This window comes from Maylandia zebra, linkage group LG8 (assembly GCF_041146795.1).
Source record: "Maylandia zebra isolate NMK-2024a linkage group LG8, Mzebra_GT3a, whole genome shotgun sequence".
Classification (NCBI taxonomy): Eukaryota; Metazoa; Chordata; class Actinopteri; order Cichliformes; family Cichlidae; genus Maylandia; species Maylandia zebra.
Window position 1 is genome coordinate 30,786,341 of NC_135174.1, and position 12,537 is coordinate 30,798,877.

Consider the following 12,537-nt stretch of genomic DNA (forward strand, 5'->3'; position numbering starts at 1 on the left):
GTAATCAGTCCGCTAATGAATTCGCCATAAAAACCTGCTGTTAGCAAAATGACTCATGATTTAATCCTGAAGCCTCGAACACAAAGGAAGGGAGACTGGATTAAAAAATACATCTCATTTTCAAACCTCTAAAACATGAAGAGCTGAACGCTAAACTGTGGGGAAAGCAGAGGCAAACATCACGTATTTAACACGATTCAGTGTGGCGGCATTTAGAGCAACAACTTTCATCAGGATGTGGGAAGCACAGAAATCATTCAGGAGCAGATGATACAAACAAGCGCCCATCCTAACAAACCCAGTGTCACCATGCTCTCCTGTGGACAGCTCGGTCTGGTACCATTTCTCACTAAAGCAGACTCACACATTTACAGCCCGTTCTGGTCTCCCCCTTCGTACCCCCTGTAGGGGGGAGACTCACTTTAGTTATGTATTACTAACAGAGCGAGTGACAGCGTAGTGTGACATGGAGCTGCTTCAACACCAGGAGAAGAAACAAACCTCCTTTGGGGTTAAGAATGGATGTGCAGCTGAATTAGCTGCTTACAGTAAGTAATGTGCTGAAAGCAGCTGTTCAAAAAACAGGACATAATGAGCATTGGAGCGTTTTAAACCCCACACAGGATTTCTGTGGATACAATTCAATTCAATCTATTTATACAGCGCAAAGTCACAACCACAGTCGCCTCACGGTGCTTTATATTGTAAGGTCGACCCTTACAATAATACATACAGACAACAATCATATGACCCCCTATGAGCAGCACCTTGGCGACAGCGGGAAGGAAAAACCCCCTTTTAACAGGAAGAAACCTCCGGCAGCACCAGGCTCAGGGAGGGGCGGGGCCATCTGCTGTGACTGGTATCCAGTATCCACCCAGCAGACTAACAGAAACCAGAGAGGTCGTCACGGAGCGTGTTTTTAAAGGTCATGGAGCTCCACAGGGCTCTGTTACTGATCCTCTACTTTTTATTTACCTTTCACTTATATTCTTGTTTGTAAAACGACAAAATGTTTCCTCCTTCAAAACAAATGCAGAGGGGAGGATGTTTTTATAACTCACCTGTTTAAATTATATTCAGGCTCAAAGTTTGCAACTGAACAGAGCTGTGGGCTGTGTTTATGCTGAGCCTTTCTAATGGGGCCTGACTGATATTGGAAATCTGCTGACAGAAAATAATGTTTACTTTCAGACATGAAACAAAGAGATTCCCTGAACATTTATTATGAGCAGCTCTATTATTTACTTGCTTACACCATTCCCCACTGTTCAGGTCAGCTGGTTGATTTCCTGGCATTCCAAAAATTTGTGTAGCCAACAGGGAAGCTGCAGAGTGCCCCCTGGTGGACAAACTATGCAACATCAAGTCTGAAAACATCCATCCAATCATCCATCTTCATCCGGGGCCGGGTCGCGGGGGCAGCAGCCTAAGCAGAGAGGCCCAGACCTCCCTCTCCCCAGCCACCTCCTCCAGCTTATCCGGGGGAATACCAAGGCGTTCCCAGGCCAGCCAAGAGATATAATCTCTCCAGCGTGTCCTGGGTCTGCCCCGGGGCCTCCACCCGGTAGGACATGCCTGGAACACCTCACCCAGGAGGCGCCCAGGAGGCATCCTTGTCAGATGTCCGAACCACCTCAGCTGGCTCCTTTCGATGTGGAGCAGCAGCTGCTCTACTCTGAGCCCCTCCCGGATGGCCAAACTTCTCACCCTATCTCTAAGGGAGAGGCCAGCCACCCTTCGGAGGAAGCTCATTTCCGCCGCTTGTATCCGCGATCTCGTTCTTTCGGTCACAGCTCGTGGCCATAGGTGAGGGTAGGGACGTAGATAGACCGGTAAATTGAGAGCTTCACTTTTACACTCAGCTCCCTCTTCACCACGACGGACCGGTGCAGCGTCCGCATCACTGCAGCCGCCGCACCAATCCGTCTGTCGATCTCCGCATTCTCCCATCACTCGCGAACAAGACCCCGAGATACTTGAACTCCTCCAAGTGGAGGAGTCTGAAAACATGAGTTTTAAAATGTCCATATTCATCAGCTGTTATAAATCCTAATATAAAATAGCTCGAGATTCAAGCTTTATTAGACAGTTATTTGACAAATGACAGGGCTGCTGGTTTCACTAAAACACTGTCCAAAAACTCTGAGCTCCAGTTTTGGAGAGTAAAATTCGAGGCTTCTGACTGGATGTTACTGATTATCAGATTATTGCGTCTGAGTGAAGCTCTCACACTACTACAAACAAAAGCATGGCGACAACCATGAAGCTAAAAATCATGGGTCCGGATGTTAGGCTTGCTGTGCTCACCATGGCGAACGGCGGCATACAAATGACGTCACATCCACAGAGGCTGCAGAGCAACCTTTGGTCTTTGTAACACAGAGAGACGCTGCGACAGCCTGAAAATATGAAACGTTCTGCAAGAAAACTCGCAGGTTTCCAGGTCGGACTGGTTCTTCTGCTCCTGTATCAGCACTGATGTGGCGGTTCGGCCTGAGCGGCGACACCTATCGTCCGGGTGGAAGCCAGTACCCGCCCTGGTGTAAATGGACAGGAGCTGTGCGAAGCGGCCATTGCTGTGGACACAAAGGGACCCTCGGGCATCGCAGAGGTTTCTTATCTTTAAGGGCCCAGCTGGCTCTCTGCAGCTGACATGACTCTGTTAGAAATAAATGGATTTCTTTGCTAATCTTGAGCATCTGTAACCTGGAATAACCAGCACCCCCACTGAAAGGCTAATTTCACCTCCAGCTGTGAGATCGGCTGCTTTTACACCTTTCAGGTTTCAGCTCAGATGGTTCTTCTCATCATTTCACTCGTTTCTTTGTGGAAAAGCTCTCAGCCTTCATGTGTGTGAAAGCAAAGCTGTGCTGCAGTCAGGAGGGAGTCGGGAGGGCCTGAAGCTCATGCTTAGTGTTTGTTAATGTTACAGTAATGGCTCACACACAACTGTGTGTGTGTGTGTGTGTGTGTGTGTGTGTGTGTGTGTGTGTGTGTGTGTGTGTGCGCGTGTGTGTGTGTGTGTGTGTGTGTGTGTGTGTGTGTGCTGGTCACTGATGAGAGAAAAGTGTAAATTATTAAAGAGGAACAAATTGGTTTTGTAAGCGTTGTGAGGAAGCGCAGTCAGGAGGCATCGACTTCACTGTAAAAACACTCAAATATTCATTCACCAATTAAAACAGCCGCAGCGGTTTACTCTCTGATGACAGAATTTGTCAGACACCTGCAGCAGGTGAGCCCCGCCCCCCACCTGCAGGCGCTTCCCCAGGTGAGATCAAAGTCTGCCCACTGCCCACCTGTGAGGATTAATGTTGGACAAACTGCAGATTTCTGATTATTCAGTGCAGGTCGTGCAGGCTGACTCAGAGCTTCGCAATCACGACACGTTTGTGTGCGCTGCAGGTTGTCATCACCATCGTTCTCCAGATCAATGAGTGACTGGAAACAATGCAGCCTTGAAACAGTCAGTGAGCTTCCTGTTCACGCAGCCACTCACATCAACACACACACACACACACACACGCACACACAGACACACACACACACACACACACACACACACACACACACACACACACACAGACACACACACACACACACACACTACAATCAGTGTTAAACTTGACCGGAAACACAGCTCAGAGGTCAAAGGTCACACTTCTTCTCATGCATGCACGTAACCATGGCAACGGTGACTTCTCAAACTGACCACAAACACGCTGATGCTCCAAACGCTCACGTCCCTCCTTTTCCACAGACTGTATATAAAAGACAGACACACTGCCGCCGCAACACGGCCCTTATAATGCAACACAAACAGGTAAACAGGTGTGCACAGTCGTGGGGACTGTGCGTGTGTGTCTGCGTCTGTGTGTGTGTGTGTGTGTGTGTCTGCGTCTGTGTGTGTGCGTGTTTGTGTGTGTCTGCGTCTGTGTGTGTGTGTGTGTGTGTGTCTGCGTCTGTGTGTGTGCGTGTTTGTGTGTGTCTGCGTCTGTGTGTGTCCTCACCTGTCCAGGCTGAGTGAGGATCGGGAGTCTCCCGAGCAGTACAGCGGCTTCAGGTCTTTGATCAGAGCATCTCCTGCCAACCTCTGGTTCCACCTCTGAGCCAAGCGGGAGGTCTTACTGTCCGACCTGACACACACGCACGCACGCGCGCACACACACACACACACACACACACACACACACACACACACACACACACACACGCACACGCACACGCACACGCACACACACACACACACACAGTGGGTGGGTGAAGTATATCTTCAGCTTCTCAGGAAAGCCCAAACAGCTCAGGGAGAAGAGGAGGAGAACAGCATGTACGTTCTAACACGCTGCATCGACCTGTGAACCTGAAAATCTGCTGCTGTGTGAGAGGACTTTGTTCAGTAAGTGATGAGCGTCTGTGGGGGAAAAGACGAGAACGCCGTGGATCCACGTGGACCGTACCGCGGTCCGGGGTACACCTGTCGGATCAAAGTTGTACCTAAGCTGCCGAGGCGGAATAAAACAGCTAAAGTTTGGATTCTGTCTCCGGATGCTCGGCGAGGCGCCGCGATACTCACGGGAGCAGCTGCGGGTCGGGTCCTCCGAAGGAAGTCTACCAGGCTGCTCAGCAGCAGATCTCTCCCAGCGCAGAGGCTCCTCGGCTGGGTTAAATCTCTCTGACTGAAGCCTCCCGGCAGCCTCCGGCTCTCTGCGGCATCTCTGAGGGGTGGGGGGGGGACTGCAGCCGCCCCCCAGCTACGATGCTTGGTCCGATCCGGGGATGCGAGCGAGCGAGCGTCTATCTGCTCTCTGCTCCGGAGCGCCGGCTGAGACTGAGCGGACACCTGTTCACCGGAGAGCGCATCGCAACGCACACACTCAGCAGAGGGAGGGAGGAGTAACGATGTTTGAGAGAAGCACACACTCTAAGAGCAGGAGTGTGCGATGGAGGAGGGGCGGCAGTGTTTGAAAAGCCGGAGAACAAAAGGGGGAGAGGAGGGGAGGCAGCGGAGCGAGGAGGTGAGAGACGAGGTTTACTGCAGCTCGCAGGAATCAGCAGAAAAATAAAAACGTGAACGTGAAACGATGCTGCGAGCGACCGTCAGTCAGACCCGTCAATCCTGAGCGTCTCTGATGACCTGCACTCGGAAACAAGACGCGTCAGCCTCAACGACGCCAACGGTTTAAAATCCAGGTCTTAGAATCATTTAGAGCAGATTAAAGAGAAAAAAAGTAAAAATTCAAGTAAAACATTTCAATCAAACTATATTTCTGAGCAACACTCGGCATTCTGCAGCGAGAGGAATCTCTGTGTGCGATTCCTGTCGGGTGATGAAGAGCAGCTCGAGCTGTTTGCAGTCCTTCACGGTGCAGCGAGGAGTAAAGAGCTTCTAAACACTGCAGTTAGCCAGCGTTAGTTTGTTTCATGTTACCATCTTCAACTCGCTGTCGTTGGGCAGGTTTGACGTCAGGACGCTCGGAGGCGAGCAACATGTTTGTGCTCGTGTCAAAGGTCACGTGCTGGATTTGAACCTGCGACGCTGGACTCCCAGGTATCTAAGCAGCTGTTTGCTCCCACCTGCCGAGCCTCTTCTTTACAACCCGGCGTGGAAAACTACCGACCTCCCCGGGACATTAAAGGAGCAGTTGGCACAAAACACAGCGCGGACGCTCCAATGGGCTGAGGGTCAAAGGTCACTGAGTGAAATCAGAGGCTGTCGCCGCGGTTTACAGTCAGCTCATGTTTGCTCTGCCTGCCTATGAGGTCACATCACAGCTGACGATTAGCGTGTGGCGGTTTGATCTTCCTGTAAAGGACCATTTCTCCTGATCTGAAGCTCATCATTGTCCTTCTGCACAGCACCTCAAACGCCTCGACCCACAGAAATGCCTGAAGTCACACTCTTCTCCACAGCGCCGCTCCTGCTCTCAGCAACATGAACAGTCACTGAGCTGATAACAACCCAGCAGCTCCGACAGGTTGTTATAAAGTTATGAAGCCTCGTGCCGGTCGGTCGAGACGACGGCACAAAAATCAAACGCAGCTGTAAACGTCTAAAATCCATCTGCTGTATTTGTGACTCGCTGCGAGCCGCACTCACAGCCGGAAAACAAATCCCAGTTTTCCAACTTTTCTTCTGGAACGCCCTCAGCTCAGGAACTCAGGACTGTCTGAGGGTTTCAGAGCTTTAAGATTCCCAGACTGAGGAGGAGAGCAGACAGATGTGAGGCTGATGAAGCTGGAAAAGCTAAACTGAGTAGAAAACAAGTAGAATAAAGCTTTGTAATGAAATACAATAATACCGTCTTTAAAGCTTTAAAAGCTCCTTAAAATACAGTCGAATTAAATAAAATAGAATAAAAATAAATTATTAAAGAACGAGCAGGACTGAAGTCTGAGGTGGCGTTCAGACCAATCGTCCGTGCAGATGTTTCCGTGTGACCATCAGCTGAAGTATTGTGGATAATTGTGGATAGAAGTGTGAATGAGGGGTGCGCTGCTGAAATGTGTCCCTGTGGAAACAGCAGCTGTGGGCGACAGCACGAGATCGGGGTTACTGACTGTAACTTCAGTTCTCTGAGTCCAAGCGCAGCCCCCCGACTGGCGACCATCACAGGTTCTAACCGCCGCAGTCAGACATGATTCCAGAGGTGAGGCGGGGCTTAACCTCACTTCCTGTCCCGTTGTAGCGTTCTGAATCCACCTGCAGGTGGGTGTGCGGTGGAGGAGCGCCAGCAGCGTAAACGGGACGTTTATCTGAGTTCACAGCAGATAAACATCAAACATGGAGATGAATCGTGCTTCACAGAGTTTCTGTGTTTGTTTACAACATTCAGCTCAGCACAGAACGAAGCTTTAAAGACCTTTTTTTCAGTTTTGATTCATTTTCTCTGCAGGCCTCAGCCTGAAGGTCGCTGCTTTCCCTGCAAATGAAAGCATGATTATTGGAACTATTTTGAGCTGCGAATGAATCCATACGTGAGCTCCTGCGAGCCGAGGCCAAAGCAGACGGCGGCGTGTTTGTTTATGATGAAGGACGGTCGCAGGTGCGAGCGATGCAGCAGAGCGATGCAGCAGAGCGATGCAGCAGAGCGAGCTCTGCGAGACGTTACTGTGCATCCGCAGCCTGCAGCAGCCAACAAACAATCCGGTTTGACATCATAAACACAGAAAACAATTAATGTGCCGCGGAGACGAGCTGCGGCTGCTGCTCATTGGCTCAGAGCTGCCACAGCAGCGCTCTGTTTCCATGGTTCCCATTCAAGCGCAACAGGTGAGGGAGAGACGGAGGGAGAAACAATGGAGGCTCCTGCAGGTTCAGTTTGCACCACGCAGGCATGCACATCACCTCATCTGAATATTTGCACACACGCCTCTCTGCTTTGACTTTCTGCAAAGCAGCAAACACGCAAAGATCCGCCTCCGCCTCCGCCTCCTTCGGGCAGAGATCTGCAGCCTGGAGTAAACGGTCCAACATTTCCCGTCTGAGAACCACGACCTCGATCTCTTACCCTCTGGGCCCAGAGTTCTGCCTACAGGGACAAACCAAACCTCGCTTCACTCACAACCAGTAATCAGATTAATCTCACCATGACTCCCAGCAGGAACATTTCCACAGCAGAAAATAGTGAAAACATCCTGAGCATCACTGAACGCCTACAGCTTTCACTACTTCAATATGACAGGAAAAAAAGCTTTCAAAGTATTTATGTGAGTGAAGGAAACGAACATCCTGTTCTCTGAAAAATAACTGCAGCAACATTCGGGACGAACTCCGGCTGTGAAGCAGACACAGCCAGGTTTCACACCTCCACATCACAACACCCAAAACACATCGCAGCGTGACGGATGGTTTCTCAACATCCTCTTTTGGAGAAGATCAGTGAAGCTGCTCCTGTCTGTCCGATGGGTGCAAGGAAAACGATGCTGGAGTATGTTTGCTCACAGCCTCTGCTGCACAGTGTGGGAGCACGAATGCTGCTTCAGTTCCTGTAACGGGACTTAGGTACTGACCAATCACGTCAAACCAGGCCTCTTCATAAAGGTGAAGAGTCTGGGCACCATCAGCTGTCATCTGAAGGTGTTTCATTTTTCCACATCTGTCCACAAACACTGAAACAGGAAGTCCTGGATGTTTACTGGATACACACTGTTGGATCACAGTGCACTGTTTCACTGTTCCAAAGATCATTATTGGAAGGTTGTTGGTGGCGCGCTGTTCTGGATACAGGTCGCAGCAGATGGCCCCGCCCCTCCCTGAGCCTGGTTCTGCCGGAGGTTTCTTCCTGTTAAAAGGGAATTTTTCCTTCCCACTGTCACCAAAGTGCTGCTCACAGGGGGTCATGTGATTGTTGTCTGTATTATTGTAGGGTCTACCTTACAATATAAAGCGTCTTGAGGTGACCACTGTTGTGATTTGATGTATAAATAAAACTGAATTGAACTGAAGACTGTTGGTTTGTCTGGCGGTCGCTGTCGGTGCTGGCTGTGGCTTACTGTGGTTGGTGCTTGATTAGGGGTTGGTTGTAGTTGTGTTTGTTGTTAGGTGCTGTTTGGATGCGGTTGTCGTGCCTGAGCCGTTGCGTTGTTGTTTGAAGTAAATGTGAAGTGTTGCTCTCCTCCTCTGCACTCCTGTCAGGCTGAACTGAAGCAGCGCTAAAAGCCTCTGAGCCGCTCACAGGTCATTACTGTTTAACAGCCCTCTGCAGCACAAACAGTGACTTAGTGAAACACTGCTGCTCACTGGAAAACCAGTCGAGGTGTGAGGAGGACGTCTCCGAACAAACCCTCCTGTCTGCGCGTGTGATTGGTCGAGGCGCCGATGTTGTCTCGTAATGACTCGTCGCTGACAGGATGTCGAGTCACGATTCTGCAGTATAGCACGAGGAGACGTAACTTTAATAGTGCGCGCCGTGTGTGTGTCGTGGTTTATGAGTGCGTGGGAGTTCTCCTCGGAGAGCGTGTGTCAGCGAGGAAATGACTCGCATCAGTCACAGAAATGGTGCGTTAGCGGCTTCCCGGGCGTCACACGACGACTGTTATCCCTCGCTGATGGACGGCCTCCGCTCGCAGCGGCGGCGGCGTGCCGCAGACTTCCCACGCTGATTCAGTTTGAGCCACCGCAGGGTCCGCTTCAATTTTACCTCTGCAGCAAAAGTTCAATCAGTTTAAGTCTGACCTCGTTTGTCGGTGACCTTTAAATCCACCATCGGCTGATGTGAGCTGAAAGTAACCTGAGGAGAAACACCTCCCTCCCCGCTGCACCTCACTCTGTCATGACTCCGCCTTTCACCAAAATCCAGCTTCACAGTTTACAGCACGGACTGGATTTAAATGAGCACGTTCTAATTTACTATAAACATCCTGTGAAACAACAAGCGAAGCATCACGAGAGAATTCGATGACTTGATACAAGACAAAGCGGCAGCGCGAGGACGCGATGGGTCAGATCAGGTGTGCAGCGGTTAGAAATAACCAGACGTGGTCCACAGAAGGAGAACCGATGGCCTGACTGAGGCGGGGAGTAGCTGCTGCTCTGACAGCAAGGAGTCAGACTCAGGTGGTCACTTATCTGTTGTGGGGACGGCGGCAGGATGCACTATCACCCACTATCACTATCACCCAGAGCGCCACACCGGCCCGAACAATCCGTTCGGGCTGGTGTGGCGCTCTGGGTGATGTTCTGCAGGGAAACCTCGACTGGCCTCTTCCAGCATCAGGAAGGTGTTTTAATGTAATGGCTGCCTGCTGCAGTTAGTCACCCAGCATGTGCCTGTTTTTAAAGATTAGCTTGTATGGGCTTTGAAAGGGGAAAAGCGCCCCTGCTGTTTGTAACGTTCCTCTAAAGTCCAGTTTAGTCTAAGTATCCATGATTTAAGCCTGACATGACAGAAGGACGGAGAAATGAAGCAATGCAACAGTGTTCAGAGCAGAAAAACAGAGTGAATCTGGAAGTAAATGCTGTGAAGTGGCTGCAGAGCTGGTGTAGAGCTGGTCCAGGAGCTGCTGGACTCGAAGCTCTGTCCCTGTTAACGTGTCAGAAAAGCGCGTCAGCGCCAGGAATGAGTCAAAGAAGTGCAAAGCAGGAAGTCAGCAGTGAGTAATGTTTGATGGAGCCAGTGTCACAGGGCTGTGTTGTGTTCAAGGACACTGGAAATGTAGCGCTCAAAGGACAACATGTGCTCCAGCGTTTTCAGCTTTCACTGCTTTCTTCTCTCGTGGTTTGATGGAAGTTTCAGGTGATTAAAAGCTTCCTTCATTCATATCAAACATACCTCTGAGGTGCTGAACACCATCACAGTTAATGAGCCTCGAGTCAGGTGGAGGTTTCAGAGAGGACAAGTCCATCGGAGTTTTTAGAACAGCTGTGATGAGAAGAGGAAGGAGGAGCGCCGATGTGAAGACGTGTTATCCTTCACAAACACCTGAGCCTAAGCAGGGAGCCACCTGCTGCTGGATGTGACTAAGGCACAGCTCTATTCTGCACAGCTCTGTTCTGCATGGACGATTTAAAGCTCGCCAATGTTTCAACTTCAACACTCTGTTGGTTCAGTTTCTAAATAACAGAAATGATCCAGGTTATAATTACTGCTGGTTAAATCCTAATGTGCAACAAACTGAAGCTCGTGTTCATCATTCAGTCAGAAAAGCTGAGAGTCTTTCTGTGAGCGTGTTTTCTGTGTGAGGCGTCCTCACTAACGATGCACTCCACAGGCTAGTGCGACCGAAGAGCCGCAAACACAGAGATCCTGTAACGAGCCGTGACTCAGAAAACTCAGAACAGTCACGACTGATTCTACTCAGGACGCAGTCATCCTCTCAGTGTGTGTCTGTGTGAGTGTGTGTGTGTCTGAGTGTCTGTGTGTGAGTGTGTGTGTGTCAGAGAGGTTGTTTCCTGTTGTGTAAACAGTAAAAACGTCTCCTCATCCGTGCAAAGTTGGCCTTCATACATAAACCTGTTTAGTCATGATGTGGGGACGTCCGCCTCTACGCTCACCTTTCGGTCCTTTCGGGGAAACGGAGACATGCTCGGTTTGGTACAAACGTGAAGGAGAAACCATTTAGCAGATCTTCTGATGAATTCACGAGTCTGAGTCTTCACGGGGATGTTTATAAAAAACTCCATGCACCAAGCTGGGACAAGCCCCTCCCACAGACAGAATAAAAGCTTCCAGCTCTTAAAGTCACTTTAAATGTCGATGGCCTTCTTCCTGTGACTGAAATCAGGTCAGGTGATCAGTCACCATTTCAAACCTTTATGACTGTAAAACCTTCACAGTCATGTTAAATACATACAAACTGGTTTGTTCTCTGCAGATCATTTCTACTGCTAGCGTCACCTGAACTGGACCTTTGTGCTGTGTTTGTGCTGCTGGAGCATTTTTAATGACATCATCTGACCAATAACACGGCTGCTGTGAGGTCACTGTAACAGAGAGGCTGCCTGAGGAATACAGAACAAGACGAGCGACGAGGCTTCAACGAGCGCTGCGTGGATGAAATCTGTCTGTTGGAGCGCAGCAGCTTGGAAGACTGTCAGCGTTCAGTTTTAGTGAGCGTGGGACACAGAGAGAGATTTGTTGTCAGATCACAGAGAGCGCCGGCGAGCGCCGGTGGATGAGGTGTGTGATATAAGACGGAGGCTGGTCATTAAGAGCCTTAAGAGCAATCAGCGAGGTCCTGAATTGAATCCTCAGAGGCGAGGCGGCCGCAGCATTACGAGCGCCTCAGCCTGAAGACTTTCTGCCACCATAACAGGTTAAAGCGTTGATGACATCAAAATACGAACGCACGCTGCTGCTGTGACCTTTCTGCTCTTCATCAGAAATCCAGCCACGAGGACCTCGGGAGAGCGATGCGCAGCTTCTCCATCGTTCATCAGCTCCACTAAACCTGCCTTTCCTCCGCCTTCCCTTTGCCATGGCAACCGGTAGCCAGAGGCCATTATTCTAAATGGCTACCTTGGGCCCATAATTGTGTGTCAGTGTGTGTTGCGGTGCTGCAGTTGCTTTAAACCACACACTGACAACAAAGCGAGCCCGACCAGGTTCAGAGCGGTGCTGTGTTCTCTCGGTGGAACGTGCTGTTCTGCACGCGGCGTTCTCTGCATGCGCCTGAATACAGCGAGCAGAATTAAAGGCGTCTCGAAGCCTTCCACTCCCGTCAGTCCTCGCACGTTTACCTCACAGCTCACACAGCAGCTTCCAGGGTGTCCTGATGTCTCACTGACCAGGAGGGTTTCAGCTCATCGCCGTTACACTCTGACGGCGTGTCGGAGAAACAGCACGAGAGTCTGAATGTTTCAGATGCAACATGCAAACACACGGAAAGTGTTTTTGAAAGGAAGGATGGACGTGAGCGATGATGAGCCGGTCCTGATGCTGCCGGCAGCAGCAGGGAGGATACCCAGGCTTGATCCTGGAGCAGGGGTCACCGTCACACACACAGACACACACACACAGACACACATACACAGACACACAGACACACAAACACACAGACACAGACACACACACACAGACACACATACAGACACAGACA

General features: G+C 50.3%; 1 protein-coding gene across 4 annotated transcripts in view; it reads right to left on the reverse strand.

Moving 5' to 3' along the window:
• The window catches only part of ankfn1a (ankyrin repeat and fibronectin type III domain containing 1a), a 99,671-nt gene that overhangs the window by 59,753 nt on the left and 27,381 nt on the right, over positions 1 to 12,537 (reverse strand). For 3 of the 4 annotated variants that reach the window (XM_076887808.1, XM_076887809.1, XM_076887807.1), the window contains exon 7: positions 4,011 to 4,136. In XM_076887808.1, coding sequence (XP_076743923.1) covers positions 4,011 to 4,136 — 126 coding nt within the window. Of the gene's footprint in view, positions 1 to 4,010; positions 4,137 to 4,573; positions 5,031 to 12,537 lie in introns of those variants that run through there. The other variant, XM_076887810.1, reaches the window with a different exon arrangement.